The sequence below is a fragment of the Triturus cristatus genome, chromosome 1_2, assembly GCF_964204655.1.
Source record: "Triturus cristatus chromosome 1_2, aTriCri1.1, whole genome shotgun sequence".
NCBI classification, from domain to species: Eukaryota; Metazoa; Chordata; class Amphibia; order Caudata; family Salamandridae; genus Triturus; species Triturus cristatus.
Genome location: NC_140580.1, coordinates 134,955,222 through 134,977,564, shown reverse-complemented (window position 1 = coordinate 134,977,564; position 22,343 = coordinate 134,955,222). Strand labels below are relative to the sequence as shown.

Below are 22,343 nucleotides of genomic sequence, written 5' to 3'. Positions count from 1 at the left end.
TTGTCATTGCATCCAGATATATAATACAGTAAGTAACATTACATCTCCAACCAGCCAGGACTATTGGCTTTGCCAATGGTTGTTAATTGCATAAGATAAATAAGCAACAACTATGGCTTCTTCACCGAGGTTTCTTGGCACTAAACCCAGTAACCGGGAAATAAAAACAAGGGGATAGCAAGATGCAGTCCGCAAAACAGATATACGGGCTGGAAATATTTAGTCTAGATACGAATACCGTCTAAGGTACAGGGAATAGATATGAATACAGCCTAAGGTACAAGGAAATAAAGGTTTTACCCGTAATTAGACAATTGTTGTTCCATGTGTCAACACTGGGCGCAGCCCGCAGGGTCCATAGTTCAGGAGCTGGCCACTAACCCACATCTCTCTCTCTCTCTATTCCTGGCACTCTCTCCATTGCTTTTTGCTGCACTCCCCAGCGCCTGACACTCTGTCCATCTCTCCTGTCTCCTCTACATCCGTCCTTCCTGCCCTGTCCCCTCGATCCCGGTGTCTTTGTTCCCTTTGGAGTCCTATTGCCTCGGTGCTATTCCCCCCCCTCTCTTTCTTCCTCTCTGTCCCCCATTCCCTCCCTCCCTCCCACTTGCTTTCTCTTCTTCCTTCATCTCTCCCTACTTCTCGGTCTCTTTCCCCACTGGTTCTTTCTCTCTTTCTTCTCTCTCTCTCCCCCCTTTTTCTTCACTCTTACTTCCCATCGTAAAGTGTCCCCGCCTTCCACCAAGTCTTCCTCTGTCTCCTCTCTCTCTTCTTCCTTCTCCTCATCTCGGGGCGGTGATAAGGAGCCCCGAGGCTCTCTCTGAAAATGTGAGCTGGAGGTGACGTTAAGTGTGAAAGCACCAATGTGTGAACCGAGAAAAGTGGCGGGGCGGGGTAGGCGGCAGGTAGAGGGTCAAAGGGGGCACTGGCTCTCAGAGAGGTGAGAAATGGCGGGGAGCAGTCTGAGCACAAAAACAACACCAGAGCAAGAGGCAGATGCTCCGTGGGGAGCCTGGTGTAAACTGAAGAAACGTACACTTCTTAGCACTACAAAGCATCCGAAATGTGCCTTTCACTAGAGCCAACAAGCGGCTGCCATTGCCGGCTTAACAGACGGGTATTAAAGAAATTTTAAAAAAACATGCGCACTTTCACTTTAAAAATACCGACCGCCCCATACACTTCTTAGCACTACAAAGCCGCCGAAGTGCGCCTTGCCATTGCCGGCTTAACAGACTGGGAGCAAACAAATAAAAAAGAAAGCCATGCGCAGTTTCTCTTTGAAAATACCGGCCGCCCTATACACTTCTTAGCACTACAAAGCAGGCGAAGTGCGCCTTTCCCTAGAGCCAACAAGCGGCTCCCATTGCCGGCCTAACAGACGGGGAGCAAAGAAATAAAAACAAGCATTGCAAATGCAACAGGTCTCGCCTTTGATTAAGTTAAAGCCATTTGCTTTGCTAATGGTATTGTATAGCAATGCTTGTTCAATCTTTAGGAACTGTGTTTTAATGTTGCCGCCAGACTCGAGGATCTGTGCTTTGATTTGGAAAGACTAGACTTATTCCTGTCACTTCAGTGTGTCAGGAATGCGGATAAAGACAGTATGCCTTCCTACTGACCAGTCACCTTAAACAAGAGCACAATGAATGAAGTACCTTACTCACCTGTCATGTCCATTGTACTGTTGAAAAGGACAGAAGGTATGGAGACATAACTTTGGTATAAAATATCTATGAATGTTACTTATTGACCAGATTTAGAAAAGACTTTGTGCCGTACACGTCTAAACTTAATTTCTTGATCCATGTCCTTATGTTCATACCTGTATGCTAGCTTGAATGAGTTTTGTATTTTGTAGCTATTTTAAAAAGGGTGTAAATTGTTTATTATATCTTTATTGAGAAATGTTGGATTCAGAACCTGTTGACCTGTGTTTATGGGTTGATGTCTACATGGTTGTCACAGCCAGGGCTTATTTGGCAGGTAAAATGGGTTGTGGGTGTTTATTATACATTTTCCTATTTTTTCCATGTGTAGTTCACTGTCTTTTAAATGTTTGTTGGATTGATTGCTTTCATGGTTAAAACCAATTTCACCAAAATAAACAGAACTGAATTGACTTTAAAGTGGTAAACCCTGGAGCGGAATAGAGGAAAATGGTGCTTGATGGAAACAGAGGACGAGAAGCTGCCTGTTTCAACAGAAAGCCAGAGCAGGCAGTCACAATCTGAATAAGAATAGGTTTTATCTTTCACGGTATTCAGATTTATAGAATTAGTTTTACAAAGCTACAAAACCCCTGAAACATCCACGCAAATAATAAAAAATGATAGAAACCCAAATAGAAGAATAATCGCCTAATCCAGTAAAATCTTCCTATCATTCCATTATGGCGACATCTTGATGGCTCATTTCCCCTGTTGCTCTCTGACAAGAAATAACACGATATTTCAGAATCAGAGGGTGCCAATAACGTCTTCTATGTGATAAAAAAAATTATGGGCAGTCGAGCAGATGTACCATCGAATATTTACTGTGCTTTGCACACAACAGTTTGACTTTCACATAAACTGCAATAGAAGTACTAAGTTAAGATGCGATCTGTGTCACAATTCTGGGCTGACTGGTGTCTTCAGAAATGAAGAGCGGGAGCAGCGGTATTTTACCAGCAGACAGTGGTAAATAGTTGCTTGCCACAAGGACTTTGAGGGTATGCGTTTTTTTCTGCTGGAAATGTAGTAGCATTTATTGAGATTTCTAAAATAAACAGCAGACCATAACATACGCAAAGACACAATAAAACAACAGGACAAAACAAACCAGTCAACACAGGATGTTTCACAACAACCAAAGTACAACACAGTAACATCACATCCCAATAATGTAGTAAAAAAACACAGCAGTACAAAAAAGAACACCACCACCACAACAAAATGCCACTCAATGAATATGCACAAACATTCTTATCGCACATGACCATCTCCAAAACCCTGCTTTGATTTTAGGGTGATAAAAGGTGTTTGTACCAAGCGCTGCCTTAACTTACCACCAATGACATGAAATTGGGCTTGTCTAAAATGCTTTGCAGCACATTGTGCCCATTAAGCCCCTAACACGCTAGCCTCGGTCAACCCTACTCTCCATCTGAGCAGCTCAGTCCTTAATTTAGAATTTGGTCTTTCTTGGAGATACTTTGTCAGAGAAGTTCTTTAGGTAGCCAGGTGACTAGTGTGTGACTTCTGATTTATGAAGTATACTGAATAATGGCCGTAGCTCAAATGAGTAATAGCTAAATGTAATTTAGCTTTCCTAGCTGCAGAAGGTTAATCTCTAGGTATATGAAAAGATTCCCTTATTAAAGAGAAGGTTTTAGGAAATTTGCTCATACCTAGTTCTCTGTTCCCCCTCAACACAGGAGTCAAGAACCAAGCAGACCATTTTATTTTGGGGAAACCAGCCACTCCCAGCTGTCTGGATCATCACACACCATACTGAATGAATGAAACCACCCCGCACCCTCACTCAATAAGTCCTGGCAAAGGCAGCAAGTAGGAGTCGCTTGAGAAAGCAAGCGAAAACCTTGAGACCAGGGAGGGGCTCTTTGTCGATTATAGGGGCCAGTATTAGAATCGGAATTGGAAAATAACAATGTGAAGGGAAATGCAGAAGTGAAGAGGAAACGACGCCGAATGCGCCATAGACTGTTTTCTATGGAAACAGAGAGTGGGACGATAGTGATGGAGTGTGGTGAGCAAACACTAGAGGTGAATGGCCAGAGTGAGAAGAAGAGAGACAAATTTAAAAAGAGGCAGAAGGATATTCAAGAGATGCAGAGGCAATGCGGGGAAATAAACGCGGCTCCAATAGGTGAGAATTGGGAACTGTGCTCTTTTCTTGTGTTCTAGAAATCAGGTTCAGCAAGTTAAAAAGATTTTCAGATTGACAATCAAACACGACACAAAAATCATATATGTCCTCTCCCTTAGACTAGGTGATAATTGGAAAAACACACTATTGTTCTACTTTTATATAGCACACATCACAAACTGAAGCATCCATCGGCGGTGTTATTCCTCAACTCACTCGTACTCATGTCATTGGCCTCTGGAAGGATGAATGTCAGAATCAGCCCCATGGCATTTCTACTTACAACTTCCATATTAAACATACTTTTTTGTGCTGTGTGTGGGTTGACTCACTGAGCTGCCTTTGCCATTGCTTGTCCTGGGCCATATTGAAACAAGCTCCCAGGCCCTATTATTTCCTTACAGGATATGGAACTTCAGTACAGGGCGTGGTAGCGCTCTGTTTGAGAGGATAACACGTCAGGCTCTGCCGCGTATGCATTTGACTCGTCCCCAGCTCTACAGGCCCCGCAGCTGGGGACGAGTCCTTTCCTATAGCCTCAGACATCTGGCATAATGGTCGAAGAAAGAACAAAGGAACCATACAATAAAGCATGTCATCGCCTCTGTCATTCCGCCAGGTGGGAGTCAGACTTTTCATTACCCCTCACACTTCCGTACCAGTGATGGCTTCCATCGACCAGGAAGCCCCGGAAAGGGAGGGGAGCCTCTTTAAAGGATAAATGGGGGGAAACTGGAGGGCCGGGATAATAACAGATAACGACTGCCTATCAGAAGGTCACGCGATTGATGGATGGGGGTCTCTTTTTATTGAAACGAGTCATAGATGTTGAAAGTAAACCATTACATAAATTCTAGTAATGTGTCCTTGGAAGTGAGAGCTGTACCTGGCAGTGTGCCAAGCGGTGGGCTGATAAATCAGCCGCTTTAAAATGGCTGCTGGATTTGGACCACGCTATGACCAGGCCCTGTTTAGCTCTCACATTTAGGTGGATGTGGTCAGCACTGTGTTGGTGCTGCAGTGGCTAGTGTTGTGTTTACCTCTGATTGTTGTCAGGATAACATTTACTGGCTGTAACAGCAAAAAGCATGTGTTAAAACCATTATGTGGCTGTTCTGTCTTATCAAGCTGTTCGCTCCCCTCACGAAAATATAAAGATTGACTTAGCCAATCAGAAACCAAAGTTTAGAGTGCGAGCATTAACACCTTTTGTTAAACTGCTGTCTGAATAGCCATAAGGGGAGCTTGCCTTAACTGTGCTACTAGCAGCAGACAGCACGGAGCACCATAGTGTAACTGGCAGCAGCTTATATGGCACTTTTACTGAGAGGAAGGGCAAATGAAAATACATGTTTACCCCTGGCACAAACAATTGTCACTCTGGTTCTGCAGCATTCTAAAGCATCATAAGCGGAAAGATGACCTCTCTGTGATATTAAGTGCTACTGATCACCAGTCACTTCTTGATGTCTTGAAACTCTCAGTCGGTATCAGTGGGAAAGTGCAAACTTGGTTTTCCTCTTTCCTCCTAAAGCACACTTATTAACTGAAACTGGCTCCTTTTCTCACCAGATCTGCTGCAGTCACCTGTGGCGTCTCACAAGGCTCACTCATGTCACCCATACTGTTCAGATCTACACGTTCCTTCTCATCAGACTCGTGTGACCGAGGATAACCTGGGCCGATGATACCCAGCTAAACATAATGGTTAATTGCAGCTTCTATAACTCTTTTAAAGTCTCACATTTTTTTTTTAATCATAAAAATAAATAAACAATATTTAAAAAATGAAAAATCAAATATATTAACTATATAAAAGAAAACATATTATAATAATTATATTTTACAAAAACCTACAAATATATAAAATAAAATAATACATTAAATATGTTTTTGGGCTGTTTCCTTGTATCATTTTCATTTTCATTTCATTTTTCCAATCTTTATTTCGACCATTTGGTCATAAAAGATACACATACATTAAAATCACAAAAATTCTGTCACATTTGATAAAACATCAGTGCGTGATTTAAAAATCCACTTCAAACATTATTAACAATGTTAAAAATAGAGCAATCTACAGACTACCCAGCATTTTTTAAAAGACGATTACGCGTATGCCATACATTTGTAAAAAATTTGGCAAGCGCAAAAACGATTGGGCCGGAAACATCACATTTTAAAATCCTGTACATAGGTATATATTCCCTGCCACCCAAGTTCTTAATCAGAGGCAGCAGCCAGTACTTTCTGGCTGCCTTATATGCTGGGCAGAAAAAGATCACATGTAAGTCATTTTCCTCTTTGTCAGCGCAAAGGGGGCAATACTTAGTGGAAGGGACTTGCGACCAGGTGCTAGAAAAGGAGCGCAAAGGCAATGTACCGTATCTTCACTGGAGAAATAACTTTCTAGTGAGTACGGGATATATGGGATCAAAAGCCTTTTCAAGTGCATAGAGATCCTTATTTTGCAGGAATTTAGAGGAAAGGGACCCCTCTGTCTGGGTAGCTAAAGCCCTTACCCTTTTGTGTTCATGATACAGATTCGCCAAAAATCTCTTAGAGATTCTAGGTGCTGTATCTGCTGGTTTAGTCCACAGTTCGGGGAGCCCCAGATCTGTGCAGGTTGACTGGATATTTTGGACCCAGGGGATACTGAGCGCCTTGGGGTGTTTTAATAGTTCGACCAGTTCCGCCCTATAGTCGGCGAGATCGTCGCTGCTCCAAAGCCTGCGCCAGAAGGCAATGGGTCTTAGACTTATCTCGTCGGCGAGAGGCCGTAGCCCTAGATCAAGCCTCAAAGGGAGAAGTGGGGTGCTAGAAGGAAGTGCGGTAATTTGTCTTATGAATCTGTTTTCCGTGGATGACAGATTCCGACATGGGGTATGGCCCCACAGTTCAGCCCCATACAGGATCGCCCCCCTGGCCTGTGCTTTATATATCTGAATTAGGGCCCCCAATGGGCGATAGGTCGAACCGGTCATCATCCGGGAGATACCCCCGGTAATTTGTACTAGTTTAAGGTTAGCCCTGGTTTGATGGGTCCCCCAGGTCATATTTTCGTTGAGTGTCACGCCGAGATATTCAAACGTGGCTACTCTTTCCAGCCGTGCTGCTCCCAGCAGGGGATTCGGGCGCTGTTTGGGGCTTGGATTCAATACCATATATTTGGTTTTTGTGGCATTGATTTCCAGTCCTCTGTCCTGACAGAAGGCCACAAAGGCATCAAGTATCCTTTGGATGCCCATGGGAGTTTTAGATACCAACAGTGTGTCGTCCGCAAACATTATTGCGGGCACACTGTTGCCATCTAGTTTGGGGGCATCTGTGTAGTCGGTGGCGTTCAGATGAGCGACTACCCCGTTGACAAAGAGGCAAAACAGGGTCGGCGCCAGCACACAGCCCTGTCTTACCCCTCTGCCCACGGGGAATCTGTCAGTCAGCTCCCCCGACCTCCCACACCTCACCTGGGCATAATTGTTATGGTGCAGCCTCTGCAAGGTCAATAAGATGTCTGGTGGTACGCCCATCCCTGCCAGAATGACCCAGAGTTTTCCCCTGGGCACGAGGTCGAAGGCGGCTCGTAGGTCCACGAAAATCGTGTACAAACTGCCACCCTCGAACCTCACTGTCTTCCAGTACACCAGGTTCAATCTAAAGACCTGGTCCACAGTCGATACCCCTTTCCTAAAGCCTGCCTGGTATGGACTGAGGGCGCCTGCCTCCTCGATCCATTCCTGAAGCCTATTCAGGAGAACCCTGCCGAACAACTTCTGCGCTACATCTATCAGGTTGATCGGTCTGTAGTTGGCTGGGAGGAGGGGGGATCCCTTTTTGAAAATCGGGACCACCTCAGCCCCCAGCCAAGTACTAGGGATTTCCATCCCACCGAGGATACCATTAAAAAGAGCAGCGAGGTAGGGCGCCCAGACGGTGGGCTCCTGCTTGTACAGGTCTCCCGGTAGCCCATCCAGCCCAGGGGCCTTCCCCGAAGCCAGGCCTGAAATGGCAGCAGTGACCTCACTCATTGTTATTTGGTCCACCTGAGAGCCCTGCCTTTCTGGTTCAATTGACACAGGAAGTTCTCCGGGCTCAGCACTGTATAAGGACTGGAAGTGGGCCTGCCACACTCCAGGAGCTATGTTAGGCTCCACTGCCGAATGTAAACTCCCTGATCCCCCGTTCACCATTCTCCAGAACAGGCGTTGATCTTGCACTGCTAGGGCCTTAGTGAGTTCTTCCCACTGGTTTTCCTCCCATTCTATTTTAGCCTGGGCGAGAAGTTTCTTATAGGCTTGCCTATATTGCTTAAGGCGTTCCCCTCCTTTGCCCTCCTTTATTACTCCGAGGAGTTCTGTTTTGGCCCGTCTACAGGCCACATTGTACCATTGGGTTTTGCCTTGGCACCTCTCTCTTGGCTTTCGTACCTTACATGTGAAGTGGGGTGCCGCAACTTTTATAAGTTCCTTGTGGGCATCAGACAATTTGCTCCTTATGTCTATTTTCCTTGCTACACTATCAAGGTCCCCAACAATTTCCAGGATAGGGGTAATCTCTGCATAGAGCAGTGGGAGTTTGTCCTTTTTTGTGACCAGATGCTCCCACCTAATTCTTCTCCTACTGTTGTCTATAAGGAGCGTGGGGTGGTTCCCTTCTTCCTGGGTCACTAAGCCCTGAGGTGCTGGATGAACAAGATCTAACTCGAGGGCATTATGGTCACTATCCAACCTATCTATTACCCTAAAATCCTGTACAGTTGACCACCTCGCTAGTTGGACCAGAATGTAGTCCAAGTGTGACTCTCTTCCCCAGCGGTTGTAGGTATTTTTGCCTGGTGTGTCCGATTTAACTCTCCCATTACACGCTCTAAGTCCATACCTTAAGGTAAGGGCAGTGATTTGCAACGCTAATGGGGTCCAAGCTTTCGGAGATGGAACATCAACCCCTGGTACTGCCCACCTAGCTTCTTCATCTGATAAAAACCCTTCCTGAAGGCCGGGGAGTGGCTCAAAGTGAGAATTAAAATCCCCACCCACCACATAATATGAATCAGTCGACAGTTCAGATAAAAAGTTCGAGAGTTCATTAAAAGTCGGTGATTCTTTTGCCTTTCCCATCGGCCTGGAATAGATGTTAACCAACAAGAGGTTTGCTTTGTTTGGCCATGTTAATGAGACCACCAGGATGTCATCAGAGTTACATGGGAGCCGTGATGCCACACAGCCCAGATGGACAGCAACCCATATCACAAGGCCCCCTGAAGGGCGGCCTTTGCCTTCCCACCTAGCTGGAATAAAGAATGATATGTAGCCTTGGTGTCCATGGTCCTCTCTAGCCCAGGATCATTTAGATTAGTGGTGAGATCTGAACGGCACTAAAAATCATTACTCCAGGGGGCGTGGCCAAGAGGTCCAACATGGGAGACGCTCTGTAGACGAGCTCCATTGGCTCGACCGTTATCCTACCTTTTATCCTGGTCTTCGGCGCTTACTGGTGTTCTTCAACCCTCCCATAGCCCATCCGAGCCTCTGAGGAGCGTCCGGGAGCCAGCGCAGTGAAGATTGCTGCCTGAAATTTGAAGATCATCCCCTCGCCGTAGCCTGCGGCTGTCACTCGGGGCCAGCCTGTATGGGAGCCCTCGCGTTGCCCCCTGAAAGTGGAGCGGAGGCGGGTGCCTCCCAGATGTCCTGACCGCTTCCAGACGGCCGCACCGCAACAGTGATCTGCCGGCTCGGCGCCAGCGGTGTCCTGCGACCTGGGGTTTCAGTAGAGCCCAGCCGGGGCTCGCCTGTTTCCCCGGACAGCGTATCCGCGGCCGGGGCCGCCCCCCCATGGATTCCTGAATTCGCGCCCTAGCATAGCGCACGAGGGGTGCTGGATGCTGCCTGGCCGTTGCGTTGGGGCCCGGTCCCGAAAGGGTGTGCACCTTGGTGGCGGCGGCCGGTGAGGGCCCCGTGGATGTGCTGGTGAATGCATTGGGCCCCATACTAACATCGGGAGTGTGGAGGCCGCTAGCGAGGCCTGTCTGTATCTGCAACCGGGGCAGCAGGGGTGGGGCTCCCGCTCCCCCTCCCCCCCCCCCCTTGAATATTACTCCTGGGACCTTGACTGGCACTTGCGACCACCCTCATTTCCACTGCCAGTCAGGGGGGGCTCAGTGGGCGCGCCTGTGCCTGCGGTGATAGAAGAGGCCCGGCTGCGGGGTGTATATTGATCCGGAGCTTCAGGATTGTGCAGTGCTGTGGGTTTGTCGGCCTGGCTGGGGCTCTCCGCTGGCTAAATATCGGATTACGAGTTAAAAGGAGGGCCTTTTCCCTTATTTGGCGGCGGATATCCTGTGAGGGGCCAATACACCGTCTGGGCGGATGGGTGACACCTATTAGGGGGGCGCAGAGGTACCTGTGTGCGGAGGCGGCCAGGCTGGTCCTGGTGCAGCTTGTGTGCAGATCGCCTCAGGCCTGTCTTCCTGCCAACTAGATACGAGACAGAGAGGTGGAGGCCCTGTCGCATATTGACTGGAGCCGTTGGTCCAGAGCAAGATATACCTGGCAGTGCCGCACCCCTCCCTGTCTGGTCGTCGTCCACTTGCCACCATCACAATGACCAGGGATAAGGTATGGAAGCAGAGCACCCTGGATCGATACGCAGGATCGGGGGCGCACGCACTGGAATCATTGAGCCAAGCCCTGTCTGGGCCAGATAATGCGTCTCTGAGGGCGGCGATAACCTAGTCCCGCAAGACGCTCGAGGCCAAAATCGGTGAGGTGGGGTCTGAGGTCGCCCTTATCCATCAGGACTTGTGTAGAGCGGTGGATAGGAACAACGAGGCTGAAACCCGCATCTCCATGGTGGAAGATACAACTGCGTCCCTCCAGGCCCGGGTGACCTCCCTGGAATCCATCACGAAGGGGCTGGCGATCAGGGCGGAGGATGCAGAAGGAAGAGCTCGGAGAAACAACCTTCGCTCCGTAGACTGTACGGAGGACTGTGAAGGTAACAATATGGAACAGTTCCTGGTAAAGTGGATAGGGAGCTGTATCCCTCAGGCGTCCCTGTCGCTGTGCTTTATAATTAACGTGTAGACCGAGCCCTTACGCAAAAACCACCACCGGGGGCCCGACCACAGCCCGTTATTGCGAGACTTTTGAATTTTCACCATTGCAACACCATCCTTGCACAGACCAGGCTGACCAGTAAACTCCACTTCGATTCTCACCACATCCTAATATTTCCGGACTATACGCGCATGATACACCAACGATGCCAATCCTTTACGGCTGATAAAGCCCGGTTGCAGGAACTCAAAATCCAATATGCGCTCCTTTTCCTGGCCAGATTGAGAGTTATATACAAGTCACGTACTCATTTTTTCGACTCCCCGGAGGAAGTCTTCATCTGGGCGGACGAGAGACTACGATATAGGCCGCATACCCCGCCACGTTTCGAACCCGACCCATCGTCTGAAGAGTATACACGACCAGCGACCAGGCCTAAGCTAAAATCAACTCGCAGGTATCGCTCGAGACGCCGCTCCAAATCACGAAGTACATCTGCATCAAGATTAGAGGAGACTCGGCGAACCCCGTCACCAACGTGAAGAACTCTCATTATATTGGCTTCAGCGCCAACGACGTTTGCTGTATCACGGGCCCACGTGAGACCCACCCCCATAACTCTTTTCTCAGTATCTGAGAACCCTGTTGATGTTTGGGGACAGTTCTTTTGGGGACTCTTGGAATGGGATTGTGCCCTGCCCCCGTTGGGGCAGCGGCGTGACTCATACCGCAAAAGATGATTCAGCTGTTTTGAGGTATTGGGTGGGTGGGGGAGGGGTTGGTTTTGTTGAATGTTATTGATCACACTGTGTCCTTGTCGTTTTCATTGCTGCTCTCAATGCCCTGCGACAGCCCAGACTTTCACGCTTTTCTTAATGTCTTGCCCTGTAGTTGACCCCATAGGTAGGCTCCAGGTGGTTAGCTGGAACATACGGGGGCACTCAATAAGATCAAACAAGGTGCGGTCTTACGACAGGCCAAGCGGGCCCTGGCCGATGTTCTTCTTCTGCAAGAGACCCATCTGCTGGGTACCAAGGCGTTGTCTTGCTCGATTTGGTTATATACAAGTCTTCCACGCAGGGTTCACCAGTGGCTCCCGGGGGGTGGCCATACTCCTTCACCGCTGAATCCCTTATATTCATTCTAAAACATAGACTGACCCTCACGGTGGATACGTCATCGTCTCGGGACATTATATGGGGAAACTATAACCATGGGCAGTATTTATGCACCTCTTCCGCTTTTGGACACGTTTGTTGAGTGCCTATCGGCAAAATTGTTGGAAATACCTGAGGGCCTCTCTATTGTTGGGGGGGCACTGGAATGATGCGGCAAATGTGGTGCAGGACAGATGGCGCTTGCGCACGGCGCCAGAGCTTTCGAGACCTACGTGGCTACACACGTTCATGATGAACATGGGGTGGTTGGACACATGGAGGCATCTGCACCCTGCTACATATGAGTACACATACTACTCGGCTGACCACGACTCGTTCTCCAGGCTGGACTACGTGTTCATACCAAACTCCTACTTTGGTCGAATTGCAGGGACAGATATCTTACCTAGAGGTCTGTCGGATCATTCTCCGGTGGTCCTAATGCTCCGCCTAGAAGTGGCGCGCCCCCCCTTTAGATGGCGCTTATCACCGTGGCATCTACAAGACCCACAATACTCGTCCTCAGTCCCTTGCAACTTACTTCTCTGAGAACTCGGGCACGGTGGACTCTCTGGCCATGCTTTGAGAGGCGATGAAGCCCAGCATAAGGGGAGTGGATATTGCATACTGTGCCGCCCAACGGAAACAGTGTCGGGGGGGCTCTGAGTCGGACCGAGGCCCGGATCTTGGAACTCAAACAGAAATGTAGGGATGAACATGGTGGAGCACAACGCCCCCAATTGCTCCTTCCTAGCAAACATACGCTGGTACCCTTCGTGATGTGGCAAGACAGGCTTGGTTGGCATCCCGCAGCAGAATTTACCAATTGGGAGACAAATCAAGCTTGTTGCTACATCGTATGTGCCAGCGTGCTCTTTGCCCAGTGAGCATACCAGGTATCCCTGACGGGGATGGCCGGATACTCACAGACCTTTCTCAAATTGCTGCTAGTTTTGCAGCGTACTACGTGGCATTTTATGCTCCCAGGGATGCCCTCCCGGAACCTCTCGTCCACCAATATCTTGACGATTTGCCTCCCAAGGCCATTTCTGACAGTGTTAAAGGGGATTTAGATGTCCCACTGATAGTCAATGAGCTGGGTGCGGCGTTGGTCGATTTAAGAGGTGAGAAGGCACCGTGACCGAACGGCTTCCCCTGCGAATTTTTTTAATCGTTTCAGACTCAACTCCTTCCCCATTACCTGGAAGCGATACATGCAGCCCTCGATGAGAGGAAGCTTCCTCCGGACTGTCGCATGCAAAAATCGTGGTTTTCCCCAAGCCGGGCTGTCCACCAGATCAGCATTCCTCGTATCGCCCTATCTCACTGTTGAACCTCGAGGCAAAATTACTGGTCAAGGTGTTGGCCAATCGCATTCTCCCCTATATGTCCGGACTGGTTCACCCAGACCAGGCCGGTTTTATGCCCCAGCGAACTACCCGTCATAACATTAGATGTGTGCATAATGCAGTTGCGGCCATTGATAGCCTTCAGGGTCCGGTGGCCCTGCTTTTAGCCGATATTGACAGAGCGTTCGACTCGTTGGGGTGGACCTATTTGTTTACTTTATTACACCGTTTAAATTTCGCCCCCCGCCTTATCTCATATATTAAACTTCTTTACACTGACCTTTCAGCCTCGGTCAGAATCGCTGGTGCGGTGTCCGATTCATTCTCTTAGGGCGCGGCACCCAACAAGGTTGTCCCCTCCCCCCGTATCTATTTGCCCTAGCTATGGAACCATTAGACGCCTGGGTTGGTATTGACGCACAGGTTACGGGATTTGAATGGCCGGGTGGGTTCTCGGATCAGATCGATCTTTATGATGACGATGTCCTGTTTTTTATTATGGATACTCAACGGACAGGTCCACGTATTCTCTGCATCATGCAGATCTTCGGCCAACACACCGGCTTATATATGAACGCCAAAAAACCTGTACTTTGGCCTGTGCGCGGGGGATCGGAAAAGGGCTCCTGGGCAGCAGAGGTGACGGTGGCTACGATCGGGCTGAAATATCAAGGTGTATATGTTTCAGACACACAATCGGTGTCATGGGATAGAAATATCGCCACTATTTGGTCACGTACACAGGTGGAGATGGATGCGTGGTCCCGTATGCCTCTCTCTACATTGGGAAGATCTGCGATATTTAAAATGGTTTCCCTCCCTCACCTCCTATACCAACTACAGAATAACCCCTTTCAGATTGCACCTTTGTGGTTCCAACAGCTTAATTCTAGGCTGAGCCGCTTCTTGTGGCACGACCAGGCTGCCTGGGTGTTCCTCAGGACGTGCTTCCAGTCCACCTTTTGCGGGAGTATAGTGACTCCCGATCTCCAGTCATATCACACGGCATCTCACCTATTGGTTCTAAATGATTGGTGGTACGGCATCAGCACTGACCCAGCATATCGAGTGGAGAAATGGCTGATGGGAGATATGTTGCCGCACAGACTGGTATATGCGCCGAGGGAGTTGCGCAGGCTGCCGCCCGCTACTCTAGTTGTATTCGGTGTGTGGACAGACTCACTACGTCGGGTGGGGTGGCTGCGGCGGTTGACGAGGGAGACCCCACTCTGGCAGAGCGGCCTTATGCCGCAAGTGACTGCACTAGCAGGATTTAAACAGTGAGATGCCATTGGTATCTCTATGCTGAGTGACATTATGAGGGGCATTACGATGAAATCATTTCAAGACCTTAGGCTCGAATATGCTATGCCACATACTCAATTCTACAAATACCTGCAATTGCGACATGCCTTATCCCCGTACATTTCACACCTGGACTCTCTTCCCGAATTCAACCCTATCAAGGTGAAAGTCTTTATGGGGGACTTGGGTGATCATAAAACTGCGAAGATATACCAGACGTTAGTGACAAATCTGTCCACGACCTTAGATCCCCTCCGGGATAAATGTCAGGCGGACCTGGGCCCCTTGGACGGGGATGACTGGCGAGAAGCCTTGGAATCCCCGTGTTACGCGGCGATTGCCTCTTGTCTCAGGCTTATTCAATTTAAATACCTGCACCGCACATATTTTACTAGGTATCGGCTTTGGAGGGCAGGGATGATAGACTCCCCCGATGTGCCTTAGATGTCATGAAGAGGAGGGTACACTGCCCCACACAACATGAAACTGTGCAGCCTTGGGCCGGTTCTGGAGGGGGGTCGTGTCTATCTGAAGTATTGGGGTGGGTTGTGCCTTCTTCACCTAGGCTTGTTCTGGTGCATATAACGGATGAGATAGGGGATAATATATACAACAAGCATTTGCAATGCAATAGGTCTCGCATTTGCGAGAGTGTAAGCTATTGGCATTGTGAATGACAATGCCTTTTATTTGTCTGTTCTGATAATTATCACATATATAAAAGGCATTGTCATTTACAATGCCAATGGCTCAAACTCTTATAAATGCGAGACCTATTCAGAGAAGGGGCCACCATTGTCCTGGGCTGCTTGGAAAGTCAAAGCATGCATGGCGAACAGAAAGTTACAGGAAAGTTATGTCATTCCTGCAGTAGGAGAAACGCATTAAAGCAAATAGTGCTTACAGACTAAATAAGACATACCGTGCAACAACATAAGCAAAAGGTCCAGTCCACAAAGGAAGTCAAGGCGGTGCTAAGGAGGCACTAACAAGCCTTGTAACAAATCAGAAGCCAGCATTTTCAAGGGACAACGACACAAGCCAATGGAAAATATGGGCAGAGAGTGGGGGGAGCTTCAGGTCCATACTCAAAGACAGCATTCGTCGCAGTGCATGCGCTGCTCAGGCTCGACCGAAAAAGCTTGCTGAGGCTGGTGCCGATGTCTTTGGGTGTTTTTACACACCTTAATGGACAACAGTTTAAAGCCTCTCGAAAACAAGCTGGAAAACCACTATTTACAGTAGTTTCCAGCTCGTTTTCCCTGCCACAGTGTGTTATTGGCTCCCCATGGTGACTGTGTCATGGGAGCCGATATCGTGTGTCACACTCTGGCATTGTGTGAGTTGGTAGGTATGATTCTCCCACACATAAAGTGCAGAAAAAGGCTGGCATATAAAAATTAAGAAGATTAATGCAGTATCTCTGGGCATCCATTGCCACAGAACGTCTGAAATAATTGTGATGCAGCGGTAGATTAGGATTATTATACTAGATTGTGATTTGGTACTTTTAGCCACATAGCTGAGACCAATTATGATTTTCAACAAAGCAGGCTGCTTGAAATATTAATAAAGGGTCATATTAAATAAGTATGAAAATGCATTTTTACATTTTTTGTTCATACCCGAGAGGAACATTGTGTCGATAAAATAATTCAGCTAGCTTCACAAAATCCACAGCATATTCCGCCACAGGATCAATGAACAAAACCCAGAAGAAAGATGCAAGAAAACCACTGAATTACTTCATCCCCTTGAAATGATTTTCACCAAGCCAGAGACGTTTCGTAATGCAAAAGTAGGTGTAAATGATTTGCAATCTTGCACAAATAGTTCCACATATGCAAAGACACTTATGTGTTTTGCATGGGGTGTAGTACAAGCACCAGTACTACAGTAAATGCACTCTAGAAATATATGTCAAGTTTATGTTATGAAATTGTGATTAGTAAACGTGTAGCCAATTTTGCGTTGCACCACACATAATTAGTCTTTCTTTGCTTCAGCTCCTATTTGTCGAGGATTGGTGTCTTTTTTTAGTGATTTCCAGTATTTTAAGTATTGTAACAATCAGGGGTTATCAGTGTTTACTCTGTTTTGCTTCATGCAAAGAAAATCACAGAGAGGGTGTTTTCCAGACCCTATAATGAATTTTGCTTTTTATTTGCATTTGTTTGTTACTGTTGTCAATTCTTCCTTCTTTCCATATTTATGATAACACCCAAATCCATTTTCAAAAGAAACACACGCCTTTCTAAGCACAATCACCACGTTTGAACCTTAGGTTTTTGAATTAAACAGAGGAATAGCATTGGTTACCACTCATGTCAAAACAAAAATTTAAAAACAAGCGATAAAAAAGTTAACAAGGGAAAGTATAAAGGGAGTGGTGCGCGCGCAGCCATCGTGCGGCGAAAGTGAAAGCGATCGCGATCAAGTGCGGCGAGCGATGCGCTTAATGAGCATGCGGAATGCCATATGGCGCCTCTGCTCAAGCGCGCGCCCGCGCACATGCACTGCAAGCTGTAGCCGGCGGTAGCATTTTTTGAAGCCCTTACAAAAATTCTTGCCAGGCCAGCGCATGCGCTGGGTCAGGCGAGACCTAAAAAGCATCTAATGTTCTTGGGTCTCATCCTGGCTAGAAGGGACATTGCTAGAGCATGGAAGTATCCGTCCCCACCCAAATTGAGCGCTTGGCAAGCAGGTCTCGACTGGTGTATGGGTCAGGAACAACCTCTTTTTAAAGCAAGAGGGTGCCCTCAGAAACATTATAAGATTTGGAAACGGTGGGAGAAATTTAGGGGCCTTGAACTGAAGCCACCTCCTCTGCACCCTGCGGACGTCGAAACTATATAGGGCTGTAACATGGGGCTTTATGGCTGCTCAGATAGACTTGAGTTATATCGATGGGCGTGCAGTGCATAATCGGGGTTCTGTTTTACAGTATGTGAAACACTGTGTTACAATGTTTGGGGCTGTCGTTCACGGTTCCAAAATGTTTAGTTTCTTATTATTCAACTACTATATAATAGTCACTTGCTCGATGTTTAAGATATGGAAAATTGTATGTTTTCATTGCTTTGTAATGTATACAAACGCTATATCAGCTGACAATAAAAGAGTTTTGAGAAAAAAAAATCATTACTCCAATAGGGCCTGGAGCGGGGCTCCATGCAGCACATATAGCTTCAGTTTTGTTTAGTGTCCAAGATGCATGTGAGCAGTATTGGACTCGCTTTTCGGCTAGTCTGGTGCTGTCAGATGGGCTAGCTTGAAAGGGCAAGCGTGTGGGTTGTTTCTTTTTTTTTTTATCCTGTGGCTGAGGCAAAAAAAGTGAGCGCATTTGGCATTGCCAGATTACCCGAAAGGCCAATTCAATGCAAAAACTGAGACACTAACACCCCTCTCGGCATTATAATGACCATCCAAACCACCTTCTTACACAGTGTGACATATAAATTGATCAGCTGCAGCTTTAAGTATTTTGGACTCCAGGAACTCAAGGGCAGTCAGTTTAATTTAAGAATGTGGCAGGCAAACGTACATTACTAGATCACCCACAATTAAGTATTTTTTCTTGTTTGAAATATGCAGTTAGTTCTCACTGGATAATGCATTTGTAGGTTATTCCTTTTAAGGGTTTAAGCGCAGAAATAGTTTAGAAAACTAAGCTAGGCACATTTTAGTTTAAATTACAGAAGATTACGATGGGAGATGATTATATGTATTTTGCCTGAAAACCCAATAAATGATATAGTTTTAAAACAAATACTGTGCAGAGAGTTTGCAACTGGACTGTAAAACTTTATTCAAGCAATCAGTATAGGGAAGAGCAAGGGGCTCTGGTGGGACTGTAGGCTAGTATTGACGTAAAAAAGAAAACTCAAGGAGGCAATCAGTAGTTGACGTTAAAACGAAACTGCTTAGGTAGTTGGCGGTCATTTGATCCCACACATCTGAAAAGTAAAATATGTTGCATAAGGGGCCATGCTTTTTTCACATGACTTTCTGTTTGGACTATTCTTTTCAAAGGTTCACGAAAGTTCTCTGAGGGTCATTTGCTTATTCAACGAGGGGTAGAATTGAAGGGCAGATACCGGCAGTTCTGTCAAGGCCCAGTGCCAGATTGACAAGCATTGGGAGTTGGGCTGTGCACAATGTCAGGACGGGTGGCATGCCCATGCATGACCTGTTATTCCAAACCTTCGACCTTGGGCATGAAACTTGCCAAAGAATCTTAACCAATAGAGGATTGTAGTATCCGGCTGGATACATTCTAGTGTTCCATTGCTGATGTAGCCCACACTATTCACCCACCCACCACAGGCGTCACCAGTCAGGTGACCGTGTTAATAAAAGGGGCCGGGCGCACGTGCCCTGGGCCACTTTTACTACACTACATATCCAGGTGTCCGTGTCTGTCATTCCGCGTCATGTGGGCCTGAGGATCTTTAAACTAAAATCGCCCCTTTCTTGAAGGATGTAATTGATGTCATGTCAATAATGCCTTTACTTCTGTTTGCCTGAGAGTCATCCCTCTATTGGGGGGAGGGATGCAACACAACTGGGATAAGGGGCATACTAGATAGTACATACAAGTGAAAGAGTCCAATGCGAGAGATGAGGAACATCTCATGCTTTTAATGAAAGGTGTGTTTTGCCTGGCAGTACCCACTGACATATGGGCCTGCATCAACCACTGTATGGTGGTGAGGTCGTTAAAAAATTGTGACAAGGTCAGCCTGATAAAGTCATAAGGGACTTGTTAATATTAAAAATGGATGTACATGTGTCAAACACTACATAATTTGTTCTCCCAGTGCAACACGAGGTCAGATAAGAAAGAAGTGCACAACTGGCCCGTATCCTTTGTGGTATCCTGCCCTGACTCCTAGGAGGTCCGCAAGGTTGGAGAGCAGCATCTCATTCATGGCCAATGTGGCACCATTATTGACTTTGTTTTTTTTAGTAAACATCTGCTGCATTAAGGTTAGTACTGGTTGGGAACCAGCAGCCAACCACACACAATATTGACAGTACAGAAGACTGATTGGGATCCAAGTCTCTCCAAGACCAACATACATTTATTGTTTTATTAATTTATTGAAATATTGGTAGTGTGCCTACGCTGAAGTGTCTTCTGGGAGTATGAACTCCTAACCATCAACTGACCAACATAAGCCAGCAAATGGTTACTGTCTGTTGAGGTAACAGAAATTCTTTGCAGGCTTTACTAAGTCAGAGATGGTTGGCGATGAGGTGGACCAAATGCTTTGCAATCGCTGTGCTATGTGTGCCTTACAAGCTCTCCCCATAAATCAAGTCTGAACGTTAGATTTCAGGCAAGGAGCTAGACTTCTAAATGCATGGTAACCTCCTACTGGCGTAATTTGTATTGTAATTGCATCTCCTCTGTGTGTTAAAACCAGAAAACTCTGGAAGAAGCTTTTGGGGGGCACTAATCAAATATGGACAGATGCTCTACTGAGGAGGATCTATGCTGCTCTTCACAGAGACCAAATGGTGGCTGTTTCAAACTCATTTATTGGAAAGTAGGAGCCTGCAAACACTCAAATAGATCCCAACTTCCTGGGGATTTACAAACATTTCTGGGAGCACTCATGGAAGTCGAAGGAGTCATACATTTGCATGCCTGCTCCTCCACGAAAACCTACTCTGACTGTCTGTTGTATTTACAATACATAAGAGTGAGTTTATTGGGTTAGTGTTTTTAACAGAAAAATTTTCAAACAACTTTATTCTCTCTTTTCCCTGTGTAGAAAACCCTTTCCCTGATCAATCTAGAAACATGGGGACGTTTTGCTCATGTTTCTGCCCTGGCATTGGGATGTACTTTAGTGGGCAAGGGTCACCAAGAAGGCATATTTCAAACGTGAATACTGGCACTGAGGTCTGCTGGCCCTTATAGACCACCATACAATCATTTGCTACTTCCACAATAAATCGCAGAACAATTACCAGTAATAATCGGAGGCTGATTTTGTGACTGTATTTGTGGAAAGTCCCTCTGCTGTGAAGGGTTTGAGAATCTGTTGAGGCAGGTAGCGGCATAATGCACACCACTGTGCCTCTACCAGCCTCTGCGCATGAGACCCTGTAATGTTTCAGCCAGACCCAAATCCTGCTAGTGCACATAATACACAACCGCAGGCAAAGCGCATAGTGTGCGAAAAGATATGCTGATCAGAGCACAACAGGGGCGGTGTGTGTTGAATAAAAGCGCTTCTCTTATTTTATTTGTAAACGTAGGCACTTGTGCGTGTGTGAAATCTGCCAGTCTTGCTTTATGAACTAATTAGTACTTTTTTCATATCTTGCTGCAGGTGTGACTCTGAGAATCGGTACCTTGGTAACCCACTGAGGGGAACATGCTATTGTGAGTAATAATTATTATTTTTGTCAATTTTTTTGCAATTGTATCGGACTAAGCAGAATGGGCAAATATGAAGCCACAATAAAAAGAAATCTAATATTTTTATTACATTGCTTGGAATGCACAGCCACGTGGCAAACAAATTAAATCCAGGCTGATTTACCAATCACTGTACAAGTTTCATGTCGAAAGTCCTTCAGTTTATTGAAACTCCTCACTTCTGCTGTTCTGTATTAAGCAGATTCTGATGGGTAAGAATCGACCTATACCGGCTGCCCATGCAAGGCTATTGTGCCGCATCTATGACTGCTACCACTCTACTGGTGCTTGCTGCCTCCAAACACTGTTGTGGTTTCCCCAGCGTGTACAGTGGTCTTAATACCTTCACCTTTAAGGGGGGTTTCGCAGGCAGGTGTTTCTTTGCTTGCCACCTCCTTCATTAATGGGCAGGGCAATAATAACCTGTCACCGGGCTGAGAGGTTTGGAGATTCTTCTTGTGATGTCATCAGAGGTAATTTCACAAGGGTAGCATTGTGCGCTACTACCACTTGTCCTCAGATGTATAAAGTACAAGAAATATGAGACCAAAGAAATTACTATATCAGCTTTACTTTTGCAGAGCTGATGGGAAGGGATTTTGCTGGGGTTAACTTAGAACGAAGACCCCTATTTGGAGTTTCCCTTTTCTTACATAGTTTTTTTTTATATGTGCAGGTACCCCGCTGTTATGTTTTTTAGGTCTCGCCTGACCCAGCGCATGCGCTGGTCTGGCGAGACTTTTTGTGAGTGCTTAAAAAAATGCTGCCATGGCCGGCCTAGAGCTACAGTGCATGTGCGCGGGCGCGCGCTTACGAGCAGAGGCTTTCCTCCTCATGCTCATTAAGCGCATCGCTCGCCGCGCTTGATCGCGAACGCGATCTCTTTCGCGGCCGCGCGTTTACGATCGCGCGGCCAATGCTTGTTATTCTCAAGGCTCAGCTTTTGTAGCTGGCACATAAAATAAAAGTGCATGCATTGGCTCTGCATAGAACTCATTTCAAATTACCGTTTCTTTAAATTCTGCCATGTCTTCCACTGCCCTAGACCTACCCTGGAACACCCCTGTGTTAAAGTTATGACATGTTTTTAAGTAACTGTGACAGGTGCCGATGAAAACCTTTATTTTCACACCCTTCTTCTTTTAATGGAAGCCTCCAACTTCATATGTTTTTA

At 46.7% G+C, this 22,343-nt stretch overlaps 1 protein-coding gene across 2 annotated transcripts in view; it reads left to right on the top strand.

Moving 5' to 3' along the window:
• The window catches only part of ATRNL1 (attractin like 1), a 2,333,760-nt gene that overhangs the window by 1,201,809 nt on the left and 1,109,608 nt on the right, over positions 1-22,343 (top strand). For both annotated transcript variants that reach the window (XM_085603276.1, XM_085603277.1), the window contains exon 21: positions 21,081-21,133. In XM_085603276.1, the coding sequence (XP_085459402.1) occupies positions 21,081-21,133 (53 nt within the window). The remainder of the gene's footprint in view (positions 1-21,080; positions 21,134-22,343) is intronic.